Here is a 17,494-nt window from a genome sequence, read left to right on the forward strand (position 1 = left end):
TATTTTCTGAACAGGAAGATCATCATTAGTTATTGTGGAGTTCCAGCCAGACCACATTGGTACTTGTTTGTTTGTTTTACAAGATATTGTCCATGCAACATCTCTGGCAACACACGCATTGTAATTTACAGGCTTGTCCAATGTTTGTATACCAAAATTGAAATGGGATATCTTAAGCTTTTTTCTAACTGGTTCAAGCTCAGTATTTGGTATTCAAGACTTCTCTTGTTTTGTTTTGCTTCATAGCAGTAGGAGGACGTGATACTGGTGATGATGCTGCTGATGATGATAATGAGTTTATATCACTCACTCACATCACTCACTGAAACAGACACATCGTTAGCTTCGGCCGAGGGATTTCCCGTTTTAAAAGTGATGCATACAAGCTTTCTGCGATCGCTTGCCCTCAGCTGCAGCCCCACCTCAAAGTGCTACCACGATCAAGAATGCCACAGATCGCAAATTCCGTCAAGGCAGAATCCTGAGTCCTGTTGTCCTGTTTGCGACCATAACAAAAATGACAACATATATGTTTACCGTTATGTCGGAACAGTCAGATTTCTAGGAAGCTCAGTGAACAAACTGTAATCTGCCTCTTTTGTCCAGTAAATGCTGTAGCGGAAAAATATTCCAAACTTCATACACCAGAAACAAAAAAAGAATGAAACTATACAGGCCTTGTGTGGGTGATCGCCCTGGGGGTGACCCCTTAGGCAAGGCCTTTTGCTTAGAGAATGTAACCCTAGGGTGTTCCCTGTGGACCCAGGTATATTCTCTAATTTCTGTTTGGAGCTGTAATCTGTAAATAAGCCTAACTAGTAATAAATGAAATTTATTATTTCCATGGATTTTTTGGTAGGTGATGTAGTAAACTGATGCAGGTGCATAGAATTAACCAGCGTTCATCCTTGTTTCTAATATACACGTGTTGAATTACATAATCCCAGTCTTTTAAATTGGTTAAGAACCCGGAATATTGGAAAATATTATGTTGTTTGGGTTAATATTTGACTAATGAAATGGCAAAGTACTAACATCAAAATTTGCAAAAAGAGATAATCGCAATATGGCGAAACGACAGGTAGATATGAGCAGCAGTCATCTTAAAAACAATGTAAGGGCTTCCATTTTACACAATATATAATAAATGGTACCAAACATGGCAACCAAAATTTTGAGCATGGTCGTTGTCAGGTTCCTGTACCGACTGAAGATGCACCATCTTCACGTTTTTAGGTGCCAGTAGATGTGTTAGAGGCATGGATCCATAGATCTGGGTAGATCATCATTCAACTCCCTAAGGCATCAGAGCTCAAAGCTTTTTATGCCAACTGGTCAACTATTACAGAGGACTCATGGACCCTTTCAGCAGTCAAAAAGGGCTAAAAAAAAAAACAAGTATTGTCTGACTCCCTCCACTCATGTTTGTGTTGAAAAGAAAGATGCCCAAACATAGACCTAAGCTAGCTGAATCAATAGACACGAACAGCGCATTTTTAGATGATTACCTACCATACCTTATGCATATCACAGCATACATCAAGGATCTTAGATACTGAATCACCCACTGATACTTTCACTATATGGGAGAAATAATATATCAATTCAATAGAAAAGTTGTTTAGTGTTTCTAAAAATGAATTTCAAAATTAAACCGGCGCATCACCAGCTTAGTTCACAAAGATCAGAGACCAAACAGTCTCGCTATGCTCCAGAACAACTGCACAAATCAGGGGATTGATGAACTTTGTGGGAATGACTTCATTTCATTAATTGTACTGAGTTGACATCAAAGACAGACTGCAGTGATATGGTATATTATATTTATTCATTCATAATATTATGAGATTTCTTAATGACAACATAATTTACAGGAATTAAACTACGTCCAATAAGTTTGCGTACATAAATAAAGTTGATTTATTCAGTGTAGATGTTATTATTCATTTCATGAATGCAATTTCTTCAAGAATCAAGCTGGCTGAACTACTATTGGTGTCATTCGGGTTGTCTGTGTAAGATCAGTTAATATTCAAAAAACAAAAGATACATCATTTGTACACAATGACTGTATAAATACTGCTAACTGCTATATTCTTGTTGCTATCAATTTTTGCGTACAATATTATTTCAGGTAGTCCAACTTTCACAATGAAATTATTTGTACTCAAATAATATTCGCGAATACAATTATGCATGTAACGTCTGTAAGCTCACTGCCAGATGTACAAAGCAGTTTAAACATTTTTTTAATCCAATTCTATATGCAAATTAGCTAGATGCCTTTAAGAAAGGAAATAGGTTTTAATTCACATGGAGAGGTGGACTACAAATCTATTTATCCAATCTACATACTGGGTTCTCTTGCACCATCTGTAAATCAAGCTTATGTCCAATTAAGTCTCGTATATTGTTGATTTTGTATTTTATCATCGTCGGCCTGCAAAAACAAGAAAAAAATGTGCATCAAATTAAATAATGTGTTAACTGTAAAGGAATGGTTTCCATATCAGTGACAACTTTATAATTTAATAACAATGCCAACTTTTATAAATATTAGAAATTACTGGATATCACAGGAGAGGGGAGGCGAGTTATCGTATTTGCTCTGTAGTGTATGCACTTATGCAATTGCATATAAATTTCTAGTCAATGTAATTATTCAGCATACTATTACCAGATTCTGCCGTAAATTCGCCCATCCGAAAAATCGTCCTGGGCGGTTTCACGGCTGATGGGCCCTTATTTGGGGTTCTAATTTTCAAAAAATTATCATCAAATATTTTTAGGGGCTTATATTTTCATTGAAAAATCCACCTACACCGATTTTTAATGCCGGCAGTTGGACCACCCAAAAAGAAGCTAAATGTTATACATTTTTTCTTGCTGGATTAAAATGTAAATAACACATCTTTCTCCAAAAAAAAATTACATTAACGAAAATCGTGCGCCAAATACAATTATTTTGTTTCATTTTATTAGTAAAAGACGTTTCAATTAAAAACGAACGAACTGCATTGCTTAGTAGCAAGTGATCGCGGTATCGCAATCCGGTCATGCTGCGTTTTACAATTGTTGTATTATTACCTAGTAAAGATTATAATAACGTACAAAAAATAAATTCGTTGAAATTGTTATGAAATGCATTTTCAGCAGTCGATGCTGTGGAAATGAATATCCGCCATGTTTGACCTGAGACTGTGTTCTTTGACCTGACAGGTCAAATCAATAATTAACCAATGAAAACGATGGATGATGCCAGCATGTTCAAAACACCATAGCTCATTTAAATATGTTAATGTTATTGAACGCAGCACGGAAGAGATTTGCCGATGTTGTTGTACGATCTTGTGGCTTGGATTTTGATGGAAAGGCGGCATTGATTTGTTTTTAAATAAAAAAATTAGTTGTTTTTCAAAGATAAACTGAGTATTTGAAGTATAATTTAACATTGTTTACAGCGATAACAGCTCATTGTCGAAACGAAGCTAACCCATTTGCGCTAGTCGCGATAAACATCAGTACTCTTGAACAGGCGTCAATGACTACGGCGAAACTTTTAGACATCAGAAAAGATTAAAATAACACCTTAAAAAAAACTGCAGAAAAATCGCCCTGGGCAGTTTCTTGGTCCCAATTTATTTTTTTCTAAACCTGAACTGCCGTTTAACGGCCCTGGGCGAATTTACATCAGAATCCGGTATAATATATGTGGGTTTCTTTCGAAAAAATATGGTACACAACTTTACTAGTTAAAACCAGCATGTCATGATCATCAACATGAAACCCTAATTTCTTTATAGCACCTGGTGGTTATCATCAAGTGGAAATTCTAGAAAAGAATGAATAGACCATCTGAGCAGGAGTACAGAACAAGCTGAGATTGCTTGAAGCCATGTTTAATCTTTGGGTAAACCACAGCTTAGAAAGTGCTGATGATATGACCAGGCTTAAGAATACACTATTCACCTTTCTAGAGATAACCCCCATGCTATAACAGACACATCTTCCGGTAGTCCCATTGGTAGTAACATTTCCGGTCTGAATACACCAGAATTTCCTACTTCTACCCATTTCTGTAAGCCTTCGTGATAACTAAATATTTCCATACTAGGTTCCGTGTAAGGATTATATGCTGGTTTGAAGCGAATTTTTGTGATACCTATAAATGATATACAGGATAAGGTTAATAACACTATGATTTTTCCCATCTACATTTATATGAAATATTGTACACACATTTCTGCAATTTTCTAAAACATTTGTAATTACATAAAAGATGTAATACTTTGACCATGGATGGACTAGCCTGACAAGGTAGCATGAGCTGCGCCCTACGCAGTGCTCTAAGCTTAACACACGTTTGTTTTTCACTTTCCTTGATGATTTTTTGTCGGTACCAATCAAATTGCAGGAACGTCAGATAGTGACAGCCATCAAAGAGTAACCATTCACGGCAGAGTTTATTTGTTGACATAATTTTGCGATAAGGTGTTGGCAAATTTCCACCTAATGTTACCACTGTGTTACCATGACTACCAAAATGAATATTCATTGAACTCATTGCAAGAAGGAGTGAACATTGCGAATTTGCAGTATTGAGCGTGGCGACGAAAAATACACTATTCTGTTAGGCGTTAGTGAGATCTGCAGTTTGGCCGGCAAGGGCCTACTCACGCCTACATGTCAGGCAAACCATGGACATGCCTCTGTCATTTAAACCAATAGGATAATAGTAGAAAATTGATATTTACACATACACACACATTCACACGCAAGTTGAAAACATGATACTGGTTTTAGTTTTTGAAAAGTGACTTGCATAGTTTTGTATATATTGTACCTAATTTTTTAAAGAAAGCATGGATAATGCCGATGAGGTCACCCAATGCCAATCCGTAGTCCACCACCACTCCTTCTATTTGATGAAACTCTGCTAAATGTGTGGCGTCTAATGTTTCGTTTCGGAAAACCCGATCAATTGAGAAATATTTGGCAGGTCGAAAAGGTTTCTGAAAAGAAAAGAAAAGACATCAATTGTAATTGGTAGGATTAAAACCAATTGATAGGCAAACTTAACCTTTTCACCACCAGTTCCCTCTTTTCATCACAAATTCACAAAATAGCCCTGTTTATAGTCTGCATTTTGCTTCAGAATATTAGGACAAAACTAGCAAAATGTTTGAGTTAAAACTGAAAATCAACTTTTTTTTTTCTGTTGGCTCCAAAATTAGGGTTAATTTCAAGAAATATTGAAGAATATAAGTGCAGAAAAATTAGTGTTGGAAAGCCTGGAGGTGAAAAGGTTAATTAAGATTAACATTACCGTTACAATCCTATTATAAACCGCGGTTTATATTACAATGTATCAAATAAAAAATTGGGATCAACAGCTCAAGTTCGAGTGCGGTTTCTATAACGTACATATTGCAATCACTAAATGGGCGTGGTCATTTTTTCCCACATCACTTGCACAAAACAAACAATACACCGTACAATCTTTTGAATATAAGCGCAACTCCAATTTAGTTGTCAGGGAAGAGTGATAAGCGTCACGTCATAAAAAACTGTTCACATGAAAAAAATACTCAGTATATTTAATGTAATATGGATTTATTTATTTTTTATTTTCTTCGTAACGGAAAGTATATTCTGACAGGAGTTTCAAATAAAAACAAACATTAATGCATTGCTTAGTAGAAAATGATCATGGTACAGCACTAAAAAAGTATGGTACTGTGGGTACGGTAACGCAATCCGGCCATGCTTCGGCTCACAAGTGAATAACTTACTTGTTTTCGAAGTGTTGAAATTGTTGATTATTACTCAGTAGTGATTATAATAATCCACGAAAAATAAATTTGTTGAATTTTTATCAAATGCAAGTAAAATTTCACCGTAAGCGAATTATTTCGGTCACATGTAAACGATCGATACGACATCTGCTATGTAGTTTGAATGCACACGAGTCGTTACTTGACCGGATAGTCACTAATTAACCAATCAAAACGCTGGATGGTGCCCACGTGTTCACCTTAGTTCACTTAAATATGTTAATGACAGGTCACCGACTTCATGGTGAACAAAACGCGGAAGTGATTTACCGATAATGTAGTGCGATCTCTTGGTTTTGATTTCCATGAGAAAACGACATGACTTTTTTTTTAATCAAGAAATTAGTTGTTTTCGAAAGATAAACTGAGCATTGAAAAAGAACAGTTTTTCGGTGATAACAGCTCATTGTCGAAAACTTGCCACACATGGACGTATTCATAAAGAGTACTGACAAAAGTTGTCACAAGACAAAAGCAGTTTCATTGCGTGTTTGACATCCTAACACTACTGAACAATAAAGAGGTGTGAATATTTTTAGGCACGTTGTCGAAACAAATGAATAGGATTAGGAACAATGTACCAGCTGGTTGAAACAAAGTCAGTCACGGTCTTGTTGAATTGGGGGTGCGGTTAGTAATAGGTACTTTTCATGTTTTCAATTTTTGTTGAGAACTCTTCAATACTGAAGCCTAAATCAGGGGTGTGGTTACTATTAGGTATGTGGTTTATAATAGGATTTTAACGATACCATTATATATTTTCATACCTAAGCATTTTATCCGCATAATGCACACTAGGCAGGTAATTGATACAAACACAATATTACTTACATCCTGGTATTTTCTCGGGTATAAATATATTATCGATGAGAGTTTTTCAATTATTGCAAAAGTTGATAATGTTGATAAGTTGTTGCATTAATTGGGCAATAATACCACCAGAAAGTAACAGTGACCTTTAGAGATCATGTACAGGTATGTGCAGCAGGTTATAGCACAGCTCATGTTTGTATCTATTATATTATCACAAAACCCTTGTCAGGATTGCACCAGTGCATCATGGGAAATGTAACATAAATGCCCAGCAGTCATTTTGTAGCCGAGAATTATGCTCAAATCATTCCCATATTCTGTATATATATTCAGCAATGTAAAAGACAGAAATATTAAATACTTTACGCAGTCTGATTATTGAAAAGAATGATTCTCAGCACTCCTATCAAATGCTTCACCATCGAGTGCATACTGAAATCTTGTTGCCATTTATTTTTTATTTTATACACCCTGATAAAAACTGGTTGCTATGTAAACATTTGTGTTGAGTGAGCCACACTACACATAGTTACAATGACAGTGTCATTTTAAAAAAGTATAAATATTTAGGTAATTTTACTTACTTTCTGTGCTAACTGATACAGCATTCTGGCACTAACCGCTGTTGTATGCGTTCGTAAAAGATTCTTCCTTGCCTCTTCTATCTTCCAATCATACTGATAACTACAGGGTGTGATCGTTTATGACAACAAAACAACTTTAAAATGGCCGACAACATTAACTAGTTACTAACTTAATGATTGTGACCACATACAACACTCTAATATAACCTTAGTCCAAATCATCACAACTTAGACATGCTACAAATCATCTAAGTTACCATTTGAATTGTACAGCATAACGAACACTATGATATTCCACTTACCCCTGAGATCCATATCCGCCTTTAGAATGAACTTTTTTGACCCTTTCTAAATAATCCATGGGGAACTCATGAGCATTCATTGGGTCTGTGAATTAATATTGATATAAATGTAGGCTTTATTTTTGCAAATAGGAAAACTTAAAAAACACTACCAGCAAATAAATTTGCATGACATTCAATATCATATACAAACCCTGGACACAGGGAGGGAGTGCGCATGCGTGAGTAGTAGAAACATCGGTACCGATCTGCTCCACCAAAATAAGAAAAAATCTATCGAAAACCTCATCAACCAGAAAAATGTAATACACCATGGCAAGTAATAAGACCAGCTACAAGAACAAAGATAGAAGAGTAGACCAAATGATATCAGGATCGACCAGAAATACAAAGCGAACAACACCGGACCAAGGAGAGGAACAAGATGGCGGTACGGAAAGCGGCAATAGCCAGCAAGATCTTAAAACACTCACGAACCTGCCTACAGAACAAAAAATAACGGAAATCCTAAAGAAATTCTTCGAAATAAAGTCTGATGTCGAGCAGATCGCACCATTAACTAAGAAAATAGAAGAGATGGAAGGAAGAGTGAAAGATATAGAAACATCGATCGAAAATGTCCACGAGAAAATGGAAGAAATTACGAAAGACACAGCCACCAAACATGAATTGACTGAATTAGAAGAAAAACTACGAGAAGCCGAAAAAGAAATAGAAAGACTAAAATGGAAACAAGACGATCAAGAAAATAGAGGAAGACGGATGAATATTAATTTCAGAAACATACCAGAGGGGTCAGAACAAGGAAGCAAGGGATGTATAGAATTTATACGAACATTTATGGAACAACACATGGGGTTAGAATCAGTAAAGAACATAGCGCTACAGAGGGCGCACAGAGACCCGCCATTTTTGAACCCGTCGAAAGGAAAAACAACAAACAACAGACCAATAAAAGTGGCATTTGTAAATGCAGGCGAGGCCAGAAATATACTTATGTCGGCACCACGCATTCTGAGAAATCACCCATATAAAGGTAATCATATATTTATCACTGATGACGTCAGCTTAACAGTGCAAGCCGAACGAAGACGTCTACTCGAGTACAAGAAGCAGTTGAAGGCTGAACAACCCCAAAAACGATGTTTTGTGGCTTGGCGTGTACCCGCTACATTAATGGTCGAAGGGGACGACGGCAAGATGAAGCAGATGACAGTTAAGAACATTAAATGAGTAATATTACATTAAATGGAACTAAAATTGATTTGAGCTTTGATGAGGTTTACATGTGAGTAACTGTCATTTTGGGGCCGGAGGTAAGATAGGTGTTTTTTTGTAAGTAATTTGTTTCTACCGACATGGTAACATCTGCACTCCACCTTTTGGTTAACTCAATCTCTTGTTATGTATTTATGTGTGGATTATTTGTTTTAGCTTTTATATGTTTTTATTTAAGTTATGTTGTTGTTATACTTCAAAAATGGGCAAAATATTTCAACTTGAAACCTGATTATATGTATAATTATGTGATTGATGGAACTTAGTATTTTAACCTTCAATGCCAGGGGGTTGCGGGATTACAAGAAAAGAAAAAAGATTTCAATCTGGCTGAACAAGAAAAAAGCTAACCTAATTTTATTACAAGAAACACATAGCACCCCATCAGATGAACAGTTTTGGTCATTACAATTCAAAGGCCAGTGCTGGTTCGCCCATGGTACAAGCGCTAGCAGGGGGGTGATGGTGATAGCTAAAGATTTGAATTTATCCATTAAAAAATGCATTATTGACCGGGAGGATGGTAGGTATGTTCTGTTCCATGCTGTATGTGGTGGAAGATCCTTTATAATTTTAAACACATATGCTCCTAACAGAGAAATAGAACATAACCACTTTTTGTCACAAATTGACCAGTTGCTGTTGGACAATCCCTTTGAACCACAAAGCGAGATAATTTGGGGAGGGGATCTAAATTTTGCAATGAACTTAAAATTAGATAGAGGAGGAGGTAACCCCAAATTTTGGCAAAAATCAGCAAACCAAATGAACGACATTATGGAAAAATACAATGTAGTAGATATCTGGCGTCTATTGAACCCAGAGGTACAGCGATTCACATGGCGGAGAGGCAAACCTTATGTAATACAAAATAGGCTAGATTACATTTTCATATCAAATGACCTGCAAAGCCTGGTGAATAAAGTTGAGATTATTCCAGGAGTGCAATCAGACCATTCTGCAGTTCAACTTATACTTAACTTAGCCGAATTAAATCGAGGTCCATCACACTGGAAATTCAATGCTAGCCTTGTAAATGACGAAGTCTTCGTAAAAAGTTTGACAGAAAAAATTTCAGTGTGGAAAATGGAAGTAGAAAACAAGGATAAGGGACTTATTTGGGACTACATAAAATAAAAAACAAGAGAATTCTCTATAAAATACTGTAAAAAAAAAGGCCAAAAGCCGTAAAGATAAAATTAAAGAATGTGAAAAGGAAATTATACTCTTGGAAAAATTATGTTGCAACACCCCAACTGAAAATAATTTAAATAATTTAGAGGAAGCCAGACATGAACTAGAAAAAGAATACGACTACATCACAGAAGGGCAAATAATTAGATCTAGAGCAAGCTGGTATGAAAAAGGCGAAAAGAATAATAAATACTTCCTGGGTTTATTAAAAACAAAAAAAAGTAGATCGGTTATAACGCGACTTAAAAAGAACAATAGAACTATAGAAAATCATAAAGAGGTACTTCTGGAAATAAAATCATTTTATGAAGATCTCTATAGGGCAATCACTAAAGAGAACCCAAACCTGCAGGAATTTTTAAATGACAAAATACCCAAACTGGAGGAAAAATCAAAAAATGTTTGTGAGGGACTACTATCCATTGGGGAGGTATTCAATGTGTTGAAATCACTTCCAAAAAATAAGAGCCCGGGAAATGATGGATTGACTTCAGAGTTTTACAAGACCTTTTGGCCCATAGTAGGAAAAATGGTTGTTGATTCCCAGTGAAATTTACGGAATTTATTTTAGATTGTTTAAACATATGGCAAGAAATAAACGAGCATAGAGGAATAGATCAGATTTTATGGAACAATAAATTAATCAAAATTGGGGGAAAATCAATATATTACCGCAAGTTTGATGAACTAGGAATTAGATACATATCTGATCTATACAGTGGTAAAAGAATGAAACCTTGGGTTGATTTTCAGAGGAGAGGTCTAACAATGATTGACAAACTAAAATGGATTGGATTGTGTAACACTATCCCAGAAGAATTAAAACTGGCAAGTAATCTGGAACGTAAAGAAATAACAATTAGAGTTGAAAATAAACAAATTCACCTATCAAATATAACAAGAAAATCTTTAAAAGGAGAACTAATCAACAGAATTTTTATGAAACCCAGAAGTCAGTCAATAATTGAAAATAGATTCACTGATGTAATAGAATGGAACCAAATGTATAAAATGGTCATCAACTTAACAACAGACACGAAAACCAGAGAATTTCAATTAAAACTTTTACACAATATTCTGTACACTAATTATCAACTGCACAAAATTAACCCACAACGCTTCCCAGAAGAAAAATGTACCTTTTGCAATGATCACCCAGAAACGCTTGAACACCTCTTTATGCTATGTAAGTATGTGGTGTCCTTATGGCAAGATATCTTTGTAAATCTAGGGGAAGCACTTCAGCTCAGTAGTGTGCCAAATAAACTTTGTTTGATATTGGGGAATCCTGAATATAGTTGGCAAGTGAACTTTATAAGTCTACTTGCTAGAAAACATATCTATTTCTCAAAATTCAAAAAAACAGTGCCAAACTACCTAAATTTCAAGCATTTGCTGAAAAGATATTTTGAAATTGAAAGACAAATTGCAAGACAAAATAATAAACAAGAGGCACATTACAAGAAGTGGTCCCCCTTGATTCCTTGTATCACATAATGTACACTTAGAAAATACTAAGGTTTCATAAGTTTTATATGCTATGTAACTTCATTAAAGAAGCCCAATAAAAAAATGTTGTAAACACAAAAAAAAAAACCCTGGACACAGTACACACACATTTTTTTTAACATCAGATAACAACGGAAGCCCATACGATGAACAAACTGAAAATACACACCCTGAATGAAAAATGTATCGTGTGCATCTCTTGCTGGATGCTGCTGTGGTTGGAAGAGTGCATCAAAATTCCAGAAAGAACTTTCAACAAAATTATTTGTAGGCATTTCTGAGAATCTGCAGAGAAATAAATTAGAAATGCACATAATGAAATATCGACCACTATCCAAACTCAATTCCTTCTATAATTATGCAAACACGATTCCAGTACATTGATGTTTACAATACTGTAAGCTGCTATAATTTCACAAGAGGCAAAATTTTCTCAGATTTCACAAGTCTGTGAAAATCACAAAATTGTTTTTTAGTGGATCTCAGACACAGATTGTAAGTGACTTTTGCAAAATTAAATCTTCACAAATGACTTAAAATCACAATCATTTCTAGCAGTGAAAATTACATCGTTTACAATATGTTACAAAACATTACATTTTTTGAAAATTTGATAGAGAATAGATAATAATTTACTCAATTTAAATTTGTACTCTGGGATCAGTAGCTACCTAGGTTTGTAGAACTTTGATTAAAAAGATTAACATTTTTTATAAAAATTTATTCACACATAATCAAAAGTCAAAACAGTCTTCAACATTCAGACATGCAAAAAAACTATTGTATTTGAAAGTTCAGCACATATTCCCTGCAATTTATGAAAATTCTGAGCATGAATAGACCACAGTAAATCGTTATGAATGGGCATCCAAATATCTGTCTGTATTATCATACTATGGATGGCAAGGTTTTCACATTGTGGATGACTATAATAGATTTGTGGGAAAACAAGATTTTACACAGTATTCAATCATGGATCACTACGATGTGTGTGAATATTATGAATCAGATTGACATCAAACTTACCCCATTTCTAAAAATATCTGTCTGAATTCTGTGCGTACTTTGAGTAGAGGGTGAAGATGACCTCCAACGGGTAAAACACCCAGGGCATCAAAGTTATAACTTTTAAATTTACGATCCTTCCATGAACCACTGTAAAAAGACAACACACAAAATAAATATGAACATATCGTAAACTGTATTTGTTCGACTTAGTACCAGGGTAATTTCTGAATATTGACAATGACATTTTTCACAATGCAATGCAGAATTGAATTACGAATGTCTATATATGAACTGTTGCCGCTGATTTTGAGGAAAAATTGTTTTTAAAAACTGGCGATTCACAATTTTTCAAGGCAGTGTGCAGCAAGTGTTTAACACCTTTCACGGCTGGCCGTGAGCAGATCAAGTCAAATTGTTGTTTACTTTTTCACACTCCTACAATATATACTGTAATTATCAAAAAAGTCAAATTATGTTCGATGTACATTTTTTTTTATAACTTGATGGTTATTAATTATCAAGTTAATTAATCGCTGGGTTTTATTTATATAAAAACCAAATGAATATTCATAGTTCATTCATTCAAACAAATGAATTTGAAACCTACTCATGTCTGCAAAATTAAATCCTCTAAATGAATAATTAATCTTATGAAGTAACAATATTTTTATTGCATCCTTAGAAATAAACTAAATCTGTTTATAGCATTTTTTATCTAAATAGAATAAAATAGTTAAAGAAAGCAAGAAAATACTGAACACTAACTTTTTCTATAGTTTCTTAGTTAATTTTTGTTTGGAAAATAAACACGTCAAGCAAAAATACGATTGTCTTACCTTGCGATCATTTCTGGTGTTAGATCGGTATCTAGTTTACTAACTTGCGTACTGAACTCGCTGCCTTTGGATACCAAGAAAGACTTGATAGTGCTGAAATAAGACAATAATAAATTGTTTCATACGACAAATATACATCAAATATTAAAGCAGCCAAATAAATAATAAACCACTTTAATTTAGGAAAAGACAAACGACAATATTGTGAAATTTTGTAGAAGTGAAAATTTCACATTAGTTTTTACTGTAAGTTCGCAACAACTTTTTCATAATGACACATACATGCTAAATCATGAACATTTATAAGCCTTGAAAAGTTTGTTTTTTTTGAAGCGGACCTACATCACAGAATCTTGTATGTACCATGCATTTATATTGGCTAGGCATGAGCTGCTGTGGAAGACCAGTCAAAGAAAAAGGCACAAACTCAACTTTGAAGTAATCCTGAGCAACCAAATTTATATATGTTGTATATGTAGGGGTAATCTTAACAACCATCCCAAAGGTATGGTTTTCTGAGAGTGTATGGCCTTTTCTTTCACCGTGATGGTTGCCAGTAGGTGAAAATGCCTGGATGTCTACACCGAGAATAGTTTGCCAAAACATCAAAATAGACAATCTGGAGCAGATATTGTAAACTGAAGGATCACACAAGGAAGCTATAGATGACATACCTAGACCACAGTTTGCATAATTGAATTTAAAAAAAAAAAATTCTCCACTTACATTTCAGACACCAACTTTCGTTTTTTATATTCAGCCTTTTCTTTGTCACTTAAATCAACGTCTCCTATACTCAATAATTTGAGCTGTTCTTGTACTTTATCTATTATTTTGTCTGTCTGTAATGAAATAAAAAAATAGCAAGGCAGGTTTGTACAAAAGCTTTTTATATGTTTTTGTACATAAATATTAACCTTTTTCTCCCACACTTTTTTCTTGTATTCTTTAATATTTCTGAACCCTGATTTTGGAGCCAATAGACAAAATTTTAGTCAGTTTTCAGTTTTCACTCAAAAAATTTGGCTATTTTTGTTCCAACCATATGAAGGAAAGTGAAGACTATAGACAGGACTATTTTGTGAATGTGATGAAAAGAGGGAACTGGTGGTGAAATAATTAAACATTACTGAGATCTGCTCATGCTGGTCAGCACCAGTCGCTAGTGTCTGACACTCAGGATTTCTGACTGACCGACACTTTTCTATTGTTTATGAACCACAAATATTAATAAGCTCATGAATATTAAAGTACAGGATCAGTACAGGAATGTCTGAAATACAGGTGAAGCCATTCCAGACATTTCTGAACTACAGATAAAGACCTAAAGAGGACTTGTAAGTAATTTTTAGTCTGATAAATTATTAGAAGGTGAAGATCGCAGTCAAAAACTAAGACTGAATTTTATTTTGATACATGTATCAACACTTAAATGTATTACTTATATGCAATCCTGACCCCCTAGTTATATAAATATTCACATTTTGATGCAATCTTGACCTCCTAGCCGTCTTAATATTCACATTTTGAGGCATTCCTGACCCCCTAGTTATATTAATATTCACATCTTGATGCAATCCTGACCCCCAAGCAATCTTAATATTCACATTCTACAGAGAAAACATCAGTTGTTATCTTACCTTCCTGAACACACGAGGGCCTCCTTCTGCTTTTTTATCCATCTTTATCCAGCCAGCTGACATGGCTTTACTAAAACCAATTTTTGCATTAGGAACCGATTTCTAGAAGCAAAAAAAGAAGGCAAGCAATCAGGGGTTTTTCTACAAAAAAACTGCATGAGGGAGCACTCCAATTCAGCAGCGCCACCAAGTGGTGGAGATAGGATTCTCCACGCCAGGGTGTGAGTTTTTGATAATTCTAAGTTAAAATGGAGCTTTCTTGGGGCTTCCTTGGGGCCAAAATTAAATCCGACAGGTCACAGTTGAAGACTGTGGCCACATGTAATCCCTGAAGCAATGAAACTAATCAGATATGTTTAAATATTTTATTACCTAGGCAACAAAAACAACATCTATTTCTTGTTTTCATCCACCTGCCATCATAATTGCACGTGGGACAAAAGTGTCAACTTTTTGGTCATCACCAATGGCAAGTGGAGCAGCACAACTGCCTCATATTTTTTTCAAATTGTTAGTGGTTGTGTTATCTAATTGCATCTATATATAATTGCATATATAAAACTCGACATTTGGGGATAAATGTTTTTCAGAAAGTCTGTTGGATCTACTATGGTATCTGCAAACACCACATATTTAAAGTTGCTGTGTTGCGTTACATGTGGGTTCCACATAACGTACTATGCTGCATGTGAAAATCGCTGTTTGCTTACATGATTAGATTGCGTTACACAATGAATTTGGTGCAACTTTAACGTACCGCCTGTTGACGCCATTATACACCAGTCATTTCAGATAACATCGGCCGATTTCAGCAGGTGAGATGTTAACAGCCATGCAGTTGCAGTACTTTCATAATCAGAATTGTTTTAATGCATGCTTACCATGAGATCTGCTTGTAAAATACCAGTATCTGGCGGTACAGCTTGATAAACTACGGCCTCATGACTACCACCGGCCACTACGGACTGTCCCTCACTCGTCAGCTCCCATTTTTTATAATTTTTCTGTTCGCAATTGACGACCTACAAGTCCAGGATTAAAGACAAAATTTTCATTACACCGTACGTATATCTGCTGAGATAACAATGTCAGGAAAAGCTTAAAGGCACTGTGAAATTTTTATCATAGTCCCTCTACGACATTGCGACCGTGGTTTAATACATAAACTAAAAATATTGAATGGCATTGCCTTGATGCTCTTTGATATTCTCTGTTATTTCTATGTGCTAGGCCAGACTTCTAAATTTTGGCCATGAAAATTGGTGTTCTCCCAACGACATGTGTAATCCGTATTCAGCCATCAGTGATCAGATATCAAAGCTTACACCTTAGCAGGTACGTGTCTATTAACCAGAATTTGTCAAATGAAATAATGTATACACTAGGCACATGTATATTCCTAGGCTGTCATATTATGGGTAAATCAAGTGCGCATACTTATTTTCAGCCAATCAGGCGTGCCGTAACACCGAGTATTTTCTTGATTTACCCAGAACTCTGTGCAAATCCCCCTTGATTCTGGCTCCTGGCCATTTTCGTTCATGAAGTTGTCGGATATCATCAGAAAACACAATTGTTTTCGCAATTTAAGGTAAGAAATAGAAATTTGAAACCGACAGGGTGACAATTTACTAGGTGCCATGTTTCACAACTTGTTTATTTATATACGTATAGCGGATGATTTTTTTTTTTAAAGTACTAGTAGTATTTATTGATTTTCAGCCCCCCAAGTGACTGTGTGCAGAGAGTATATACATGTATGTGTATTTTTTTTTATTTTAATTTCAGTGGAGTATTATGGTTATATTATTATTAAATACTGATTTGTTTTTGTAGTGTAGATCATACTGCTGTACTAAATGTATTATTCAGTGTAAATAAATAAATAAATAAATAAATAAATAAATAAATAAATAAATAAATAAATAAATAAATAAATAAATAAATAAATAAATAAATAAATAAATAAATAAATAAATAAATAAATAAATAAATAAACATTGGTTCGATAGGATATTGAGTATTATATGATAACTCAGTTTCTTTTTGTAGAGCGGGACTATAGTGCAAATAGCATAACCCGGGGGCTGTGCTACTGTGTATAAAATTAAATAATAAACCAAAATGTTAACACAATCCATATTTCTTACATTTCCCAGTGACTGCAAACTCTTCACTGCTCCAACGACTTGCTGGTGATCTACTCCCACTAGCTTGGCAAATTCTTCCGTGTCAACTGTGTCATTCTTGTCTACCTTTTCTAATATCCTCTCCGCTATATTTTCTGCCATATCGCTCCAAGACACTCCTTCGGAGTTGCATCAGTTTTAGTTTCCGCACGTGTAAGAGCGCCACCTACGGCAGACACAACATAGTCTCGTAAGTTATTTATTCTCGCGTGACATGGCCGTAATTTTCAAGCCCCTCAGAAAAAGTCATTTTGAACGTATTTATTATTCTTTGATATTTTTATTTGTTAATTTCAATAATTTTATA

At 34.9% G+C, this 17,494-nt stretch overlaps 1 protein-coding gene across 1 annotated transcript; it reads right to left on the reverse strand.

Annotated features, from left to right (window-relative positions):
• Positions 1-1,809: 1,809 nt before the first annotated feature.
• LOC102809618 (phenylalanine--tRNA ligase alpha subunit-like) lies at positions 1,810-17,402 on the reverse strand. Its single transcript, XM_085503290.1, has 12 exons — positions 17,149-17,402; positions 15,880-16,020; positions 14,999-15,100; positions 14,085-14,200; positions 13,359-13,451; positions 12,541-12,669; positions 11,684-11,799; positions 7,534-7,618; positions 7,232-7,331; positions 4,844-5,012; positions 3,970-4,162; positions 1,810-2,440 (listed from the first exon to the last, which is right to left on the reverse strand). The coding sequence occupies exons 1-12, from the start codon at positions 17,287-17,289 to the stop codon at positions 2,335-2,337; spliced, it is 1,491 nt and encodes a 496-aa protein (XP_085359416.1). The 5' UTR covers positions 17,290-17,402; the 3' UTR covers positions 1,810-2,334.
• Between the last annotated feature and the right edge of the window lie 92 nt (positions 17,403-17,494).

This window comes from Saccoglossus kowalevskii, chromosome 9 (genome assembly GCF_978046115.1).
Source record: "Saccoglossus kowalevskii chromosome 9, keSacKowa6.1, whole genome shotgun sequence".
Lineage (NCBI taxonomy): Eukaryota > Metazoa > Hemichordata > Enteropneusta > Harrimaniidae > Saccoglossus > Saccoglossus kowalevskii.

Bases quoted from the DNA above. Each gene is read 5' to 3' on its own strand.
- LOC102809618 (XM_085503290.1), bottom strand. From the start codon at position 17,289: ATGGCAGAAAATATAGCGGAGAGGATATTAGAAAAGGTAGACAAGAAT. The intron at 5,013-7,231 runs GTAAGTAAAATT...TTTTCTTTTCAG, and splicing joins TGTATCAGTTAGCACAGAAA to AAACCTTTTCGACCTGCCAA. The intron at 2,441-3,969 runs GTGAATAGTGTA...TTGTTTTTGCAG, and splicing joins TGGGGGTTATCTCTAGAAAG to GCCGACGATGATAAAATACA.